General features: G+C 42.4%; 3 protein-coding genes across 10 annotated transcripts in view; 2 read left to right on the forward strand and 1 right to left on the reverse strand.

The window, feature by feature from the left end:
* Positions 1-6,203, forward strand: part of ggcx (gamma-glutamyl carboxylase) — a 29,749-nt gene extending 23,546 nt beyond the window's left edge. For all 4 annotated transcript variants that reach the window (XM_022225594.2, XM_022225583.2, XM_087149170.1 and 1 more), the window contains exons 15-17: positions 931-1,105; positions 2,975-3,125; positions 3,762-6,203. In XM_022225594.2, the coding sequence (XP_022081286.2) occupies positions 931-1,105; positions 2,975-3,125; positions 3,762-3,891 (456 nt within the window). In that variant the 3' untranslated portion in view covers positions 3,892-6,203. The remainder of the gene's footprint in view (positions 1-930; positions 1,106-2,974; positions 3,126-3,761) is intronic.
* A 531-nt stretch (positions 6,204-6,734) lies between these two features.
* Positions 6,735-19,180, forward strand: part of LOC110989370 (NACHT domain- and WD repeat-containing protein 1-like) — a 129,817-nt gene continuing 117,371 nt past the window's right edge. For 4 of the 5 annotated variants that reach the window (XM_022255675.2, XM_022254109.2, XM_022256274.2 and 1 more), the window contains exon 1: positions 6,735-6,904. The gene's annotated coding sequence lies outside the window, so the exon portion shown is untranslated. Of the gene's footprint in view, positions 6,905-12,867; positions 13,016-19,180 lie in introns of those variants that run through there. The other variant, XM_087149166.1, reaches the window with a different exon arrangement.
* On the reverse strand, positions 16,625-18,489 carry LOC147795941 (uncharacterized). Its single transcript, XM_087149172.1, has one exon. It carries the CDS (start codon positions 18,223-18,225, stop codon positions 17,392-17,394), a length of 834 nt encoding a protein of 277 aa, XP_087005298.1. The 5' UTR covers positions 18,226-18,489; the 3' UTR covers positions 16,625-17,391.

The following is a 19,180-nucleotide window of genomic DNA, read 5'->3' on the forward strand; positions in this document are numbered from 1 at the left end:
TGAGATTTTGTTTTTCTACCTTGTGTCACCCAATAAACTAGGGGCTAGTTTGGAAGCATTTTATCAAAGCCTAACCCTTCTGGAAATTCTGAGCAATTTGGCTAAATGTGCCTACAGACAGGAAATGAAATTTAACATTGGAATAACACAAGCCATGCACCATGGCTTTCTTAATATTTTGTATACATATTGTCCAAAAAGACATAATTTATAAGACACCATTTATCAGCATTTTTGTACTTTTCTTCAATGTATGAACCTTCTGTTACACTCCTATTTGTTAAATGCACTAAAATGTGAGTGCTTTTAAACAATTAAAATTATCCATGCTTTTCTGGATCGACAACTGAGGGCACTGTTTCTGTGAAATAATCTAGCGAAGACACGGTTTCGTGCATACATTTAGGTGTTTTTGTTCAAATTGAGAACCCTGAATTTACTGAGGACATTCCCGCGAGAGGGATTGATAATTTCTTATTGCTATATGCTCATAAACAACAATGAATCAGCAAAGAGGAGAAAATTAAGTCCAGGAAAATCTACAAAAACACAGGACCTTTTTGTGTACAAACCAATGCAACATTGAGGCTTTTTTCTGAGATGACATCACAGTTTTGCTCATGAATATGGATATACTCATTAGCATGAAAACCAAAAGGGGATTAAAATGCCCTTTGAACAAATGAAACAAAAGTTAAAATGAGGTTAACTGAGGCACAATATTGCATTTTGGAGGTCTGTAATCACAAACATTTATTGCAAGTACCCTTTAACAGGGGGTTTGAAATACGCTTACCTAGAACCAAACATGTTCCTGTTACCTCAGTCAGTCATCGTTTGGCATCCGCTGTTTTCACTGTAAATTTGAAAGAGTTTTCAATTTTTAGAGCTGGATTCTGACTATCTTGCTACTTGGGTATTTTTCCTCAGGTTCCAGCCGGTAAATTTCATAATGTCTACACAATCTCCACAACCCCTTCGTGCTACATGTACACCTTTGTCAATGAGACGGCCGTCATGTTGGAACAAAACGTTGACAAGTTTTTGGACGAGCACTTCAAAGGCAGGAACCTGAGTGTGGGTACTAATGATAAACTCTTACCCGGTAGGTGGACGGAGCAGCTTTCATGCTCCTGCTCAGGTTGTGAGACTTCCTTTCTCTGAGAGAAAAAAAACCCCAAAATTTCCAAGTGCATTTGTGTTTGGTGTAGTGTTTCCAGGCAAGCAATGAAAAAGACAGATGATTATTAAGCACAGAACAGTATGCAGAAAGGGAACTGTGAAGTTGAACGGTTGCTCCTTGAAGGCAAATATTTACAGGCTCACTGGTCTGTCAAATTCCTGAAATTTGATTTCTCAGTCGTTCCATTTCATTACATAATGAGTAAGGTTGGTTGTCAGAGAGTTCATGCATGCATGCACAAAATGAATTGCATTGCTCGTGATTTGAGAATGTCGATGTTGGTGTGTGACCTCACGCTAAGGCACAAGCACTTGTGCTGACATCAAGCGCTGCATTCTTTAATTACCTTGCCTCCTTAAACTACCAAACTAGCTCATTCGATTAAATTTCTGTTTGTGTCTTTTGTAGTTGCAAAAGTACTTGGACTCATTCAATACAATTGCTGAGAGCCTCCTCAGCCTGCCATCTTTGGTATCAGGTTGTGTCTCAGGCAAGGGCACCCATGTGAGATTCTGAAAAAACATGGCATTGTGGATTTTAAGGGATCAAGAGTCTTTCCGTTGGTCCAGAGTAATCCTATCGCAGATAAATGGAAGAATAACCAGGATGGAATGTCGACTAGCACTCCTTTTTCTTTGCATTTTTTAGTCCGGTGGAATGCTGTTTTGAGTCCACCATCTTTGTTCTTTACATCTTCATGGCGAATCCTGTGCTCATGACCATCCAGTAGAAGAAACAAGTTCAGAAGACGCCTTATCGTCATCAGCACCATTAAGTAGTCCGCATCAATAGATGTGTGCGCCGCTTCAGCACGTATTTTACAGAAATGTGTTACTTTCATTTTTACAAAGTAACACTGGCTGTGTGGCACGTGCTCCGTGAATAGTCGCTTTCAGGAATTGACCATTTCCTTAATTGAAACAGTTGAAACGTGTTTGAAGAGCATCCTCTAGTTAAGTCGCATATTTACGGATGAATCAAATCATTTTAGACCTTTCAAAGCAGTTTTATCCATGCTATAATGACAAAACACACGTTTGCTACTTCGTGAAACCGAACTTATTTCTGTATTAGGTTTTCACAAAGTAGCATGCAAGAGCAGCTGAATGCTACTTTGTGGTGCTGGTGACGCCGTAGGTCTGCAGCCAATTTCATGAAACTTTACACAATGGCATAACTCATCTTATGCAACATTTTATTGCATAACTATGCCACATTCTTTCAAATTTACAAACTGCATAAGTCTGATACTTGCACTACAGTTTATGGCGTAACTTGTTCATTCGCTTTAGGTGGGGGAACTTATGCTAAAAAATTGGAAGTGAATGCTTTTACTAACTAATCCATTTCAGTAACGGCTCATCATTACTAATTATAATTATTTTATTTCCTTATACAAGAGGGGTAAAACTTGTTTGGCTGTGGGAGAACTTTGAGATTTTCTGCCCAGTTCTGACAAAAACAAGGAGACAAAAACTTTTTCAAAATGGCTGCAAGGGCTAAACAGCCGTCATAAAAAACGTGATCATCCTTGTCCACAAAGAGCAATTTAATCCAAACGTTACGCAGCTAATCAACTTTTCATGATATCGACCGTACGTACCGTATATTACTCAGCTGCCGCACAAATTTAGAGTCCAAGGCCTAGGCTTGGCAAGAAGCTGTGTCACATTTTGTGAAATCAGCTGCCGGGCTTTCATCAGGTACTGTTCACAGACGTAGCCATAGTCTTAGAATCCCGTGTCAGACACCATGGCTCATAAGCACTGCTCGCCTCTATCTGTCCCCTAGATGATGTACAACTGAATATGTCCGACCCCATGGTGTCCAAGATGGTGGCATATCTGGAGAGAGCCAACAAGAAAATTAAGAAGAGGAACACGCCAGTGTTAAAGAAGTTGCGAGAGTTCGCCTCGACCAAAGCTTACCTCTTCAAGCACACGTAAGTACAATGTGTTACTTAGTTGAACATTGCCCGACGAAGTACTGAGCAAGTTAGGCCTGAATGGCACACTCAGCCGCAGAAGGCACGCTATTGTTACCCGGGGAAGTGTTGGCATTTTAGCTTTACCTCTGTCTGCAGTACCAGGCTTCTCTTGCCCAAATTTGGTATTCCTGAATTTGGCCTCACACGGCATTGTCTAGTGCCAGGCTAGAGATGTGCAATACTTGCATTTAGTTTTAACTGTAAAAAATGTGACCCGCTCTGTGAAAAGTGAATCATAAGTCGCTGAGACCATTTTTTAGTTACAGGCATTTAAGAGGAGCCTGTACCATGGAAATCATTAGGAACGTCAAATTTTCTCACCTGCACAATGTCTGTTGCTATCAGCATGCATGCTAAAATGAGCAGTTCACCAACATAGAAGCCTGGGTTGCTCTTTCTGATGCAAAAGTATTGCATTAAATGGTCGTAGGACTCATTTATGCGGAGGACATCACAAAGGACCGTGGAGTGTAAAATAAAGCCAATGTAAGACACAAAAGCCGACATGGAAAATGGCGTTGATGAACTGCAGTGCACACAGGTTTCTTATTCAGCCTCTCTGTTTTCTCTTCCCAATCTTGTAACGTTCAGCTTCCAAATGACTGCACAAGCGTTGGGTCACATACTGCTAGGGATGAACTCTGTGATCGAACCGATACCGTTACCTGAACAAGACCAGACACCAGTGGACCAACCTTCACACCCTGACGATGAACTCTGAACTTTTTCTTTGCGGTGACCTTTGACCCTATAAGCTTAACAACCAGGGAATCATTGCACTCGGCTCTTAAAGCAATGTGGTCTCAAAAACACCAGGAACCTTGAAACGTACACACCGTGGTGATGAACTCTGAACTCACTCTTGACCTTTGGCCTGAGCATGAGAACGTACTGTGGAGAAGGGTATAATTAATCTATTATTGTCTGTCCTGGAGAATACTTGCCTATGAGACTCAAATTAAAGGGAGTGTTGTTGTACAGTGTCTTAATTGAAAATTATTCTGTAACCAAACGTGCTGTTCGAAGGGCCTTTTAAATTATGCCAAAAAAGTGTGAAGTGCCTGTGAACTTGAAGTGCAAAAGGAAAAAAACCTTCTGTTATCTGCTTCAGATCTTGCCAATAATGCAACAGTGAATTGAGAGATTTTAGCTGGTCAGAGGGAGCATCCAAGATGTGCAAAACTGCCATGATCAGCTACCCGCAAATGAGGTTGAAGTTGTCTGCCAAAACATCAACCTTGGTTGTCAGCAACTTCAGTACTTATGTTTGACAGGATGAAAAGATGCATGTCGATATTGGATCTGTTAAAAGCTTTATTGACCTGGCTTTTTTAAAACATTGATTGTCTTCTCTGAGCAAATCTCGCACGCGAGCGATCGCATTGTGACCACTTGCTTTCAACACTGCACATAGAGTACATACGCTTCTGTTGTGTTGTGTCCTGTTCGTTATTCATATACCCTGTTCCCAAACAGACATGCTCACTCTAGCTCCAGCCTGCCTTCTTATGCGAATCCTCCAAAATTGATGATTAGTTGTTGCTTGACCAATCATGGACCATTCTTTTTCAAGTGAAAAAGCCCATAGCAGACGCTATCATAGAAAATTATCCATTCAAGTTGAAAATCTATTTTTCAAGGTGTCACACCCCAAGAACACGGACAGTGCACTTTAACTGTACAAGTAATGACAGAAAGTAGTTGCTGCCACAAATCTCACAGCCTTCTTCAGCCTAGTGACACCTAATTGTAAAACCCCTCAAATGTCCAGGGCCAATTACATTGGTCCTGTCACCAACCATAAGAGAATCTTGAGGGGGAATGTTACATTGGTAAAAGCTGCTCATTGTCCCAGGGCGGCAAAAGATTTGACCTTCCTAGGGGTGCATCCTTTGTTGATAATGTAACAAAAGCAAAGGTTGTATTTTTAGCGGCACATTCACCAGTGACTAAACATCCTGTGGAAAAAAACTAATCCACAGACTTAGTTTGATAGGCCTAATTGCATTTATCCCACTAATGCATCCTTTGGAACTGCTAGATAGATCATAGTCTCTTGGTGCGTGGCTCTGAGATATAGGACCCTCTTTTTCTCCACTCACGGTCCTCACTGTAAGGTAAAGAGTGCCCCCAGTGGCAGTAATACATGTAGGTGCATGTATATTTGCAATGTCTTGCCGAGCTAATTCACTTCACTGAAGTAGGTTTGATTTATTCATGAAATGCTTAAATATGTGCATGTACACTTACCCCAGTAGATGTGCAGTAGATTAGTTCTTGTACAAAAGTGTTCTTACTGTATCACTTCGAGTGTGATACGGCTTGCCCATTGATGTCACAATACCGTAAAGAAATCTATATATATTTTTGTTCTTCAAGATGTAATTAATATGTATTATGATACTTTGTCCTGTTTTGTGAAGAGATGTGTGTTCATGCTCATATGTGCAATATATGTGATATTGTGGTGATAAGTTTGTGAAACTTTGATACACATGTAGTCAGAAAAATGCTATTATAGCTACCTTGCCCATTCATGTCGCAACAACAGCAAGTTATGCCTCCAATATTTAATTTCATTTTAAATTATTTAATTTTGTTATAGGGTATCTTCTGTCTTTTTTCTCTATTTTCCTAAGTTTTAAATTTCTTGTCAATGTTATGTGGGAAAAAATTTACTGTAAAAGGGAAGTGGTTGTTAGTGCTAGTCATGCATTGATGGATACCAAGTTTAGACTAACAATTTTGTTGAAAACACAATTTTATCTAGTAGTAGTTACATTGTATTGTGAGGTTTTAACTTTGTGTTTTACATAATGTGGTCTTTGCTGAACTGTCATTTTCTGTCCATGGTAGGTTTCTGCACAGTTGTTCATTACAAGGTGTCTATTAAGTATTGTGCTGCTAATTGGGCCCGTGTCTGGTTACGTCTTGTCAACTTCAAAGGAGCCCCCACACTTTCATGTCACTGAATTCATGATACTCGCTTGATAATGCTCTTAAATAAGAAATAATAAAAATGAAATCAATATATTCATTCTCTCTGTTATTGTTTTCCCCTAGGTCCCCACTTCTAAAATCTTCAAGTTAAGAGGTTATTTCCACAATGTGATATATCCATTTGAAAATCACACAGTATTTCTCTAATTATGAAATATCACAGAACAAGAACATACCAGGTATGAACTTCACTTTCAATTCATTTGTTCATAAAGGTTCTGTTTGCAGAGGGTGGGACTCTGAAAGGTGCTACAAACAGTCATTGCACTTTAAAAATGAACTTAGGATGATTTACCATCTAAAAAAAAAAGTACACACCAAGGCTCTATTTCACAACAGTGTACGTCACTGGTTGGGTGGGGTTGGGGCACCTGGTTGGTTGGATGCCTTTGTTTTGTCAATTGTCTGTGCTCACCTCTGAGATTTTCATTGGACGAGTTAAGCCCTCAAGTTTGATGCCCACTTCATGAAGTTCCGGTGCCTGTTAATTTGTTATAACGCCCTCTATTGACTCGATAGCGGTTGCGGCATGGATTTTGTTTACCATGCTGGCCGCCGCGCCGGGCTGTCGATGTCAGCTACTATGTAGGGTTTAGTGACAGTGTGTGCTGTGCTTTTGTAGACGAACCACCTGCTGCGGTCAACTCTTTGCAGATAAATTTGAGAATTTCCACCGGATCTCATCCATGCCGTATGGGGAAACAAGCAAGGCTGAATAGCTGTGACTTAATTTAGTAAGTTTTCTCTTTAATGTCCTTTGCCGGTTGCCGCATGAGGTAGGCCTATTCAGTATTCTCCGTTATGTCCGTGCAATGACATAGGCGTACTGCATCTGTTCCGTGAGAATACATAGACAGTAGGCCTATGACAAGTACGAGACTTGAGGCGGCTTCCTGCATGTTCTGAGCACTCACTAACAGGCTAAATCCCAGTTAAACTGCTAAGAAGAAGCCCAGGGAGGAGGCTTGCTTAACATAGCCTAGGGTTGTGATGCAGTCAGTGTCAGTGACCCTTGGATTTTGTTGGCCTAGGCAGTTTCATTCATTTTATTTCCACAGTGTTCACAAATAAATATATGTACATAATATCTACAAAAATGGTTCGACAAGAGAGTGAAGACTGAGGGGGGCCCAAAAGAAGCTAAGCTTGTGAATATGAGTCCCTTGTGCATACATATAATGAGCGTGTTTAGCTTAAACTGTTAGTTGCAAACCTGTCATTTCCATATTAAAATAAATAGAACTGAAAAATACTTCTAAAATTTTGAGGTGTTTCTACGCGTAGGCCTACCTCCATTTATTGTATTCCATCTCCATCCAGAGTTGATTCGCCTTTGAATAACATCCATTCATAGGCTCAGCCTACATGTACATTAGACTCGTCGTAAACTGGGCCCGATGTACATGTATACTCCATCATATACTGGCGAAGGAGTATACATCGGGCCCTGTTTACAGGTCTAGGCCTACATGTACTAGGATAATCAGGTCAGAAGGTAGCCCCACTAGTGTGGCACGGACTCTTACTCCCCGATCCATCCTTAGTCACACATCCGTATTTTCCAGTCTTTTTGCCTTTATCCATTTAATCTAACAGGCTCGCTCTCACAGTCGCCATCTATAAAATAAGGTCAGTGAACATTACGTCACTTGACCCCTCATCGTCTTGATGGCTGTTCCATGTCAAGACATATGTAATACACAGACTGAACGGTAAGATACTACATGTACATGTACCAATGGGCTCTTCCAAATCTTTGGCAGCAGTTTAGATGTCTTGACATGGAAGAGCCGTCGAAACGATGAGGGATCAAGTGATGTAATGTTCAACGGCCTTATTTTAAAGATGGCGACTATGAGAGCGAGCCTGTTAGATTGAATGGATAAAGGCAAAAGGACTGGAAAATACCTGAGTAACTTGAGTGAAATCATTCAGCAAATGGTTTTTAGAAAGCGGAAAGGTCAAGAATCATGTTCTTGTGCAAAAGAAATTGCACCCACGGTGATAAGTTGGTGCACCAAAATGTTCAATACGCCGACACAAAATTGCTTATACGGATGTGTGGCTAAGGATGGATCGGGAGTGAGAGTCTGTGCCACACTAGCGGGGCTAGTCTGAAGGTAGTCCAAGTAACTTGGATTTTGATCATATGAGCTATTTTTAGTGAAATGAATTAATGGAAGCTAAAACCTACATGTATAGAAGGTACCGGTACTTGGACCCTACTATTGCGCAACCATGTCCAAATGTTAAAAACAGGTAATTTGTAGGGCCCAGGCTATTTGGACTAGTCTGAAGGGGGTACATGTACAATCAATTTGCGATTGGTTAAAGATTGCACGAAACCGGTATTAACCACTTGTCGCTGGGGTTACCGGTACCGGACATGTATTCTTTATACGCGTGGCCAGGGTCTCTGAAATCGGACAAAGGGAACTGGGCCTTGTAACAAAAGACCGTACTCAGAACAAAAGACCAGGCTGCTGGGCATTACCAACAGTTTTTCACTTTCAATAGTGGAGATAATCCAGCCTTGTTTTGCATTGTATACCACGTTTTGGGGCATTTAGCGTGAGTGGATTACCTCCAGGGATAAAAGCGCTCCACCACCACAGCAATGAGCCACACAGCACCGCTGCATGCTAATCTGGCCCCTATTGAAAAGAGGTCAGCAGCGCACTGAGGCAGGTTTGTGAACAGAATAAACTTACGTAACACCGCACAATCTGGGCTCTTTTTACAAGGCGGCAGGCCTGGCTGAAATACTCAGGTGTCAATAGATGTTGTCTGTCAGATTAGAGTAAAAACCAGACAGTCCTTCATGTGGGTGTTAGTGTCCAGTAAATGAAGATATGAATTTTTTAAAGAATTTTGAAAACAGAAAAAAAGGAAATTATCCCGTCCCCCATCATCAATATTCATAAATGCCCCCGGATGAAGTGGTTAAAGTCTGGATTATGACACCATGTAGAATATCTGCAGGATCAATTTTATGACAAGAGGGCTGACTTCCATGACAGTATGCAGTCGCCAGGCCCTTCTTTCACCCGTTGCTATCACAACCAACCAGACTTGACATTAGGTGGTGAAATTAGGACTATACCATCATGGACATGTACATTGAAACAAAACACTAGAGTCCCCTAATGTGGCACACGTTAACTTTTACGTGACTTTCCTCATACAGTTTTCCCAGACTTCTTGCTCAAAAAAACCCGTCAAATTCACTTGGTTGAATAACCTTCATAATACATGCTGCTGAACCTTTGTGAAGAAATTTCGGTGTAATGAAATTTTGTCCAGTTTTCAAAAATGGTGGAGTCCGGAAATTAGGCAAGAATTCACCTTAGGAGGATTCCCCTCCTAAAGTGTATATTTTGCCATGATCTGGTAAAAGAAAATTTTGTTTTGTACAGCCATTGAACTGATACCACTTGAATGAAGGTTTACTTCCAATTCACTCTGTGCAACTTTGAACACCACCTTGAAGGATTGCCTACATGTACATATACGGTCTGTACATATGTAAGGGGTTACAATGTACAATGTACGTCATAATTTGTTGCACAAGTCACTGTCTTCTGCACAGGTTGTGCAACTTATGTAACGACATTCGGCCCAAGTAGAGTTACATAAGGTACACGTATAGTACTGTGTAAAATTTGTGAAATGGGCTGTAAAGTGCAATGATGCCTGTGGCGTGTGCCGGTATGTATTTTATCCGTCTGTTGTAAGGGAGGTCCTTTGTAGATTTCTAGGGGTTAATTTGCATAGAGTTGGAAAATTTGGGTTTTTTTTGTGCAAGCATGGTGTAAATGTAGATTGCCTGCCTGATGGAGGAAGGCTGTTCTTCGTCTATGATGTGCATGAGAGAATGCTTAGTACGCGTTCGTCCATTAAAACTGCACTCCATGATGATGCACCATTGGGGATTGTGTACCCCTCCACTTTTATTATTCTTACAAAAAAGACTGGTCCCCAAAAGTGTGCAACCTCAGGTAATGTTTTCCTTAATACGATCAACCCTGCTTTTGTAAATTTAAAACAGTCAATTCAAAGAATAGACATGATTTTTCTGTATCTGCCTGTGCAACTTGACACATACGGACGTACTGTGATACGGACACACTGTGATACTAGTAGTGAGGAGGTACTGGTTACCTCATTCCCATGCGTACAATTTTACCATGCCATGTTGGTTACCACAAAGCCTATGGCAACGAGGCAGCAAAGGACTGTGTGCTTCCTTTAACCTTGTGTAACTGGTCAGAGATTGGCTTCTTGATACTAAATCAGCTTGTACACTGTCGGTCTGTCGCCATGTTTATTTTCCAATTTGTGTCGTTTATGCCACCATCAGCATTTATACCCCATTATTACCCTCTGAAATCTGAACCCTACCCTCTTTCCACAAAACTAACCCTGCAGTTATTCAATACAATGTCATCGTTATCTATATACACAGGTACAGTACTTAGGTGAGTCCAAAAGTCTTAAATTGTAAATGTTCTTGTAATTTTCTGTTTTATGATACTGGTAGGGAGTCTCATGCAAGCGCTCCTAGTGTGCCAACTGAAATGTACCAGTACTGTACCAGTTCTCTCTCACAAAATACAGGGAAAAATGTATCCATGTTCTTCCAGTTATGTTTCCAGACTAGGCCTACTGGGTAATCCATCTCTTCAAAATGTTGGACTTAAATGCATTGTCATATATGCCTGGCTAATCTTATGCTTTGAATCGAAACCTTCTGATTTTACTTTATGGAAATATTTTGGAATTATGATAAGAGTGAGTGAAGGTGAGTGAAGTTTTTGGTGTATGTGTACGTTTGGGGTCTACTCAATCTGATGTCTTCCTGTGAGATTAAATGCATATCATCATCACGTGCTGTACCCTGCCAGAGCTTTGGCAACCAATCCTTCATTCTGACCTACTGGTATCTGTTGTTAGGCCTCTCGCTAATGTAGTGGTGAGACTGGTCCATTTCTTTATGTTGTCCATCTTGGCTTTTACTTCCCGTACAATACATTTTAGAGAGTTACTAGATCTTGAGATATGGCCAAAGTACTAGTATATGTTTCCTTTGCATCACAGTTTTTAGCAAAACTACCATATGTTTTTGTAGATCAGCATCTAGTCTGTGGCAAAATGTGTAGCAGGGAAGAATTCCACGTAAGCCCATCACAATTCTAAATTGTCGTAAATGTCAGCAAGTTTTAAAACGGGTGCCTGTTCATTTCAGAGAGATAAATTACCAAGGAAAGGGGGTTTAGAAACTAGGAAGAACAGGTTTTTAATGTAGGGTAAACTTGGTGGTATTTACATGTATGACACTTGAAAAATGTGATGGTCCAATATTGAATTGTTTCTGTACTCATTTGGAATACATGTGCATCAGAACTGATGATGTCAAGAACTGGTTTCATATTGTTGAACCAGGTACCCTAACAACCTGTATGCAAATCACTCAGCTCTTCAGGCAAAGAAATAGAAAGGTTTTTGGACAAATTAATGAACGTATAAAGAACCTGGCTTCATTGCATGACTTAAATGTCCAAAGTTTGTTGATAGGCAGAATTGGAGTTTGAAATGTGTTGTAACCTAACAAATTTGCTTTTTGTCTTTTTCTTTGACTTAAGAGGATAGGTTTCTTCTACTTTACATCTAGAGATACCCTGTTACTGTGTTACCCCCATGCATGCAAATGCACAGTACTACTCTGTAATTCAAATACCTTAACCCTAACCCCCAAGGGTGTATGTAAAATCATATTGAAATTGGAGGATTTGGGACTGTTGGGATTAAAGGGCCCATGCAGTGTTAGTTTGTTAATGCGGTTCTTGTATACTTTAATGTTCCCTTTGTCTCATTTGACCTAGTTTGTAATTTTCATTGTTGCCTTTAGGCTTTTTTTAACTTTTCATGCCAATGCTGATTTGCATATTCATGAGCAATAGTGTGATGTCATCTGAGGCAGAAACCTCAAGTGTTATTTTGGCACTAAAATTTGCCAGATTCTTTAATAATTACCGGTTGTAAAGATTGTCTACTTTAGTGATTCATTGTTAATTCAACTTTTTTTAGAATTTTCTTTAACTGAACAAAGGTTAGGTTCTCGATTTGAACAGAACCCTACCCAATACGAAAACTGCCCTCTTGTACTGACACCAACGACACGTTTGGAAATGCATGGACAATTTGAAACGTTGAAAAAGTGTCCTTTTCAATGTGAGTAACCTGGCAAAGATGTTAGACTTTTTTGTCATATCCACTGGTAAGAAGAGCAGAAAGTCACACAGAGCATGTACCCAAGTAAACTTCACATCATGGACCAGCTCAGACACTGGGAAGACTGCACTTCCTACCACTACTCCATGCGTCCTCACAAACAAGTGTCCTCACAAATAGACCTTTTTATTCATGGAGAATCCAAAAGTTTGTTTTGTTTAAGATATGTTGTCTTTATGGTGTACAGAAAACAGAAATTGGGAGTCATTTGTTTTGCCAATGCTTAATTACATACATAGCATGGGTAAAATATTTTCCTCAGCGGTTGTTCAGAACATTATGTCAGTGGACAGGGATAATAGTAGCGTGAAACAAAACATGTGAAATTATTCTCTTGAATGCATAATCCATGACGCATTTCCTGTTTACATTACACGTATAGTACATTTCTATTCTGTTGGCATTCTAATGTTTTTACATCCGTGGTGCACTGTACGTGTACATCCTTTTCTTCTGCAATTACGTGTGTATGACCACCATTTTGTGAAACAAGTGCCATGCCATGCAGCTGGGTTTTGCTCAGAGTTTTCTCACTTGGGAGTCTGCTTTAGATGGTAAATAATTGTTTTTTTTCTCCTTATTTCAAATTTAATATTTACCCAAAATTTCTCTCAAAAAAACAACAAACATTAGGATGGTGCTGTCAAATGTGGTAGGTCGAGAAACAGGAAACAAAATTTTTTGGTCTTATGAATCATATTAGAATACTTCTGACCGATTTCATGCAAATGTTACATGTACATGTAAATATTAACCTGCACCAGTTTGAAGTAATGGATTACGTGCTTTTGGGCCAATGTAAGCAGATGAAACATGTCATTTGCTTTAATCAGAAAAGGTCAAGAGGTTCATATGCCAACAATGGTGCACCTGTATCTAGGTGTTTATCATTAGGACCTGATAATCATAACACAAGAGATACTGTTCAGGCAGTTTAAAAGTTGAGAGGCAGGTTTTGTTTGAAACATTCTGGTCTTGGTGACAATGAATATGACAAGAACGGCCTCTGTGTACAAACATGTACATACCGGTACATGTACATGCAGTAACTGATTCTACTCATGGACTTCTTTGAGTTCCAGTGGTCTCTTCAAGGTCTACCTGTAAATTCAATTAAGACTCCCCAAACTTCAAATCCATTTTCATGAAAAAAGTAAGGGAACAAGACAGTTTGAAATATTATACGTGTACTTTCCAGTACACTGTACATGTCGAAAGATGTTACATTTTAGTAGTGTTGTATAAGAAAGAAACAATGTTTACAACAGGTACTAACTTTTGAGAAAGGAACTTTTATTCTAAACTATTTTCAGCTTGTACAAGAGAGAGTGGGAGTACTGTGCACAGAGATGTTGCTTGGAGAGTGGTTGTGATGAGACTGGCTAAAAATATGACCAAGTGGTGAAAATAGGGTTGGGAACATAGGCCGGAAGAACAAGGGTAAATCTAACTAAAATCTAATTATAAAGTAAGAAATCCTAGACCAGAAGTCTGCCAGAGGAATGTGGTAAGAAGGCCAAAGCAATAAAAGTGGGTCCTGTGTAGGAGTGCTCTTAAATCAATTAGGAGGCTTGACATTACAGGGTCAAAAGTTAAAGGCTCCTAATCTACTGCTGGGAAAAATGTACATGGAGTCTACTGTGGATGCAAGTGTTCTTATTTTTACAAGGGGGAAAAACGCTACAGGAGCCCCCTTCCAGTGAGTGACTACATAATGAAAAGGAAAGTAAAATAACTTGAGAAATTAACAAAAAAAATTAGGAACGAACGAATGTAACATAGCGTTTTGGCCAATGGACGGTACGGCCGGAGCGTGTGGTACGCTTGGAGGGAGTGCCTGACGTAGAGGAATTGTGATTATTATCGAGATTGATATTAGGTGCGAGTGCTGGGGCAGGTTGGTTAGGTTTGGGCGGAACAGTAATTGTTTCTTTGGCAATGTCTAGATGTGCACATTTGAGGCGGTCAATGCTAATAGTGTCCTTTCGATGTCCTAGGTCGATGATGAAATGTTTGTCTGAACGGCTGAGAACTTTGAAAGGGCCATCGTAGGGGGGTTGGAGAGGTTTGCGTACCGCGTCACGGCGGACAAAAACATGGGTGCACGTATGCAAGTCTGAGGGAACATGAATGTTCGTCCGTTGTTGGGAACGGCCGGGGGGTGGTTGAAGACTTCGCATGGAGCGTTGTAGACGATGAACATAGGCCGTGGGGTCGAGGTCCACGGCATCTGTGGTAGTATCGAAAAATTCTCCGGGCAAACGAAGAGTGGTTCCATAGACACGCTCAGCCACACTGTGGCCGAAGTCTGCCTTGACGGCGGTTCGAATCCCCAGCAGGACGAGTGGTAATGTCTCTGTCCAATTGGTTGTGTCAACTTGTGACTTGAGTGATGATTTGAGTTGCCTGTGGAAACGTTCCACTAGGCCATTGGCAATGGGGTGGTAAGCAGTGGTACGTATACACTGAGTGCCAAGTAGGTTGGTCAGGGCACGGAAGAGTGCAGAGTCGAACTGTGCACCACGGTCAGTGGTGAGAGTTGATGGAACGCCGAATGAGGCAACCCAGTGTGTGACAAAAGCACGAGCGACTGTTTCAGCAGTGATGTTAGGCAATGGGATGGCCTCCGGCCAACGTGTGAAACGATCAATGCATGTGAGCATGTATGTATTTCCATTGGATGGTGGTAATGGTCCTACCAGATCGATGTGGACATGTGAAAAGCGACAGTCCGGGGCAGGAAATTGAGAGAGGGGGGCAAAGGTGTGACGACTAACCTTTGCACGTTGGCATTGAATACATGATCGGGCCCACTGTCTGACATCTCGGTTGATAGATGGCCAGACATATCGATCTGTGAGTAGGCGTTGCGTAGCGCGAATGCCTGGGTGTGACAGGGAGTGCAGTGCATCAAATACGGTGCGACGAAACTCTACTGGCACGAACGGACGTGGATGTCCAGTCGAAATGTCACAAATTAATGTTGTGTCGCAAGAATGGAGCGGAACGGCGTGGAATTTGAGGGAGGATGACGATGATGTTTGAAGTTGTGCCAGTTCCGCACTGTTTGTCTGCAATTCCGCCATTTTGCGGAAATCGATGAGAGAAGATTGTTCCAAGCGAAGAGTGTTAAGTTCAACACGTGATAGTGCGTCGGCTGCGAGGTTATCTCCACCTTTCACATGTCTGATATCACAGGTAAATTGTGATATGAAGTCGAGGTGGCGACTTTCGCGAGGGGGGTGACGGTCAGATGAGGTGCTGAGAGCATATGTGAGCGGCTTGTGGTCAGTAAGCACGTGAAAATGTCGACCCTCAAGCGAGTGCCGAAAATGTTTGATGGCGAGGTAAATGGCTAACAATTCGCGACCGAATGTGCTATAACGTGTCTCGGCGGGTTGAAGTCTCTTGGAGAAAAATGCGAGTGGTTGCCATGCGTTGTCCACTCGTTGTTGGAGAACGGCTCCAACAGCGACATCCGAAGCATCTGACATGACGCACAGAGGCGCGTCTGGCTTGGGATGAGCGAGGAGAGTGGCATTAGTGAGGGCAGTTTTGACCGCTTGAAATGCAGCCGTAGCAGTGTCACTCCAAGGCAACGGTGCTGATTTCTTTCCTGCATTAGTGAGCAGATCGGTGAGTGGCTGGAGGATTTGCGAACAATGAGGAATGAAGCGGCGGTAGAAGTTAACTAGTCCGAGAAATTCGCGCAGTTTGGTCAGAGTAGTTGGCTGCGGAAAATCGCGGATGGCACTGACCTTTGTTTCGAGTGGTTGCACCCCTTGAGCATCAACTCGATGTCCAAGGAACTCAAGTGATTCCGTACCAAGGCAACATTTGGCCGGATTGATGACCACTCCATACTCATTGAGGCGGCTAAACAGAAGACGGAGATGTTGAGCATGTTGTTCGGCATCGGCACTGGCGATCAAAAGATCATCAATGTAAGCATAACAAAAATCAAGTCCGCTTGTGACTTCATCGATGAATCGCTGGAATGTCTGGGCAGCGTTGCGCAATCCGAACGGCATTCGAACAAATTCAAAAAGTCCAAACGGTGTAGTGATGGCTGTTTTCGCGACATCTTCCGGTGCCATTGGTATTTGGTGATATGCGCGGACGAGATCGATTTTTGAGAATATCATTGTGCCATGTAGTGAGCTGGTAAAGTCCTGTATGTGGGGCACAGGATAACGGTCTGGCACTGTGGATGAGTTCAGGGCTCGGTAGTCTCCACATGGCCGCCAATCGCCAGGTTGCTTCTTGGGGACCATGTGGAGGGGCGACGACCAATTGCTGTCAGAAGGCCGAATGATGCCAAGAGCCATCATGTGCTGGAATTCATCCTTAGCAACTTTAAGGCGGTCAGGGGCAAGACGCCGTGGTCGGGCCGCGGCAGGCGGGCCTGTCGTGACAATATGATGCGTAACATTATGTTTGACTGGAGTGTCACGACAGGATGATCTACGGGTGATGTCCGGAAATTCCTTCAGGATGTCTGCGAAATGTGATGGGGGCGGTGGCGCGAGGACAAGACCGACCGATTGTGTGTTCGAGGCTTTGCCGGTGATGCTCAACTTGGTTGTGGCATCAAGAAGCCTGTGATGTCGAAGATCTACCAGCAAATTGAAATGACGAAGGAAATCTGCGCCTAATATGGCCTGCTGAATTTCTGCAATTACAAAAACCCAGCGACATGGCCGCCGGATACCAATGTCAAGTGTCAAAGATCTCTCACCGTAAGTAGCAATTGTCGATGAATTTGCTGCTTGGAGATCTTGACCATGGCGACGGTGGGTGCGCTCCTGCGGGGTAGGAGGGATGACGCTCACCTCAGCTCCTGTATCTACGAGGAATTGGCGTGCAGAGTGGCGGTCAGTTACATAAAACAGGCGAGAGGGTGTGGAGTGGCCGGCAGAGTATGCCGCCTTTACTTGCCGGCCTGGCCGTTTCCCTGGTTGCTGGCATTGAAGGAACAGGGCTGGGTGCACTTGTGGGCCCCGTCACCAAATTTGGCATGATACCAGCACACGTTGCCGTCATCCGGAGGAGTTGGAGTGCCGGCACGGGGTCGACGACTGCGAGAGTTTGAACGGGAGCGTTGAGGGTTGGTCGCCAGTTTCTGGATTTGAGTAGTTAGGCGATTTATCTCGCCGCGAAGAAGTTCTACCTCGCTCTGCCGGTTTGCTGTCGGGGTAGCCACCGGTGTCACTGAGTTTACCCCGTGAGATGGGATGGACACAGCCATGACTTTGTCAGCCAGCTCGGCGAGTTGTTCCATCGTCATGGAGTCTCCTGCCGAGGTGATTACCATCTGTACGCTAGCTGGTAACCGTTGCAAGAATAACTGGCGCAGGATCGAGTCTTCCAGTACTCTGTCACCGAGGAGTTGGCGCATCCGCCGCAGTAACTGCGTCGGCTTACGATCGCCAAGTACCTCGTCTGTCAGAAGCTGCTGTAGTCGTTTTTGTTCAGTTGCCGTTGTTCTTTTGATCAGCTCCTCACGCAGGGTTTTGTAGGGGGTGTCTTGTGGAGGATTTAGGAGGATGTCCCTGACTTCCTGAGCAATAGACGGAGTGAGAGCTGAAATGATGTGGTTGTATTTCGTTTTCTCCGCGTTGATCCCTCTTGTGGCAAACTGGGCCTCCACCTGAGCAAACCATACATGTGGATCTGCTGGCCAGTACTGAGGTAGTTTCAGGCTAACTGCAGCTGTCATGGGTGTGGCAGTCGAGCCCACTGCTGGTGTTTCTTCGAGTGGCATGTTCAAATCACGTCTGGGTCACCAATTTAGTAGTGTTGTATAAGAAAGAAACAATGTTTACAACAGGTACTAACTTTTGAGAAAGGAACTTTTATTCTAAACTATTTTCAGCTTGTACAAGAGAGAGTGGGAGTACTGTGCACAGAGATGTTGCTTGGAGAGTGGTTGTGATGAGACTGGCTAAAAATATGACCAAGTGGTGAAAATAGGGTTGGGAACATAGGCCGGAAGAACAAGGGTAAATCTAACTAAAATCTAATTATAAAGTAAGAAATCCTAGACCAGAAGTCTGCCAGAGGAATGTGGTAAGAAGGCCAAAGCAATAAAAGTGGGTCCTGTGTAGGAGTGCTCTTAAATCAATTAGGAGGCTTGACATTACAGGGTCAAAAGTTAAAGGCTCCTAATCTACTGCTGGGAAAAATGTACATGGAGTCTACTGTGGATGCAAGTGTTCTTATTTTTACAAGGGGGAAAAACGCTACAACATGACACTACATCTGCGCCTTTTGCATATACATTGTTCAGTGTACGTACATGTACGTGTACATGACATTGTAACGTGAACCAAACTTGCCCTTTCCGACCGGTTCTGATCAAAATGAAGGGAATTAATTTGCAAAATGATAGCTTTTGTCGTTATCAAGCCACCGGGTATATTTTCCATGAAGGACAAGAATACCAAATTAAGGGCATCAGCTGCCTTGTATTTTGCCTGTTCCAACCAGCATGGAAGGCATTAACTGGCCAAGTGATACCCAGCCAAAAACAGAGTATACAGTTTCCTGAAAGAATAAAATACCTCATTTATTAAGGGATACTGGATGAATTTCTGTCATTACCTGTGGCAGCAGTGAACATGATACATTGTACATGTACGTAACTGTATGAATTTGTGACCCATCTCAAAATACAAGTATTGTACGTGTAATTTGGATCAATTTGAAGATAGATTTTA

The sequence above is a fragment of the Acanthaster planci genome, linkage group LG19 (assembly GCF_054643075.1).
Source record: "Acanthaster planci isolate LZ-2023a linkage group LG19, COTS_SCS, whole genome shotgun sequence".
Lineage (NCBI taxonomy): Eukaryota > Metazoa > Echinodermata > Asteroidea > Valvatida > Acanthasteridae > Acanthaster > Acanthaster planci.

Excerpts from the sequence above, each read along its gene's own strand:
- LOC147795941 (XM_087149172.1), bottom strand. The coding sequence starts at position 18,225 with ATGCCACTCGAAGAAACACCAGCAGTGGGCTCGACTGCCACACCCATG.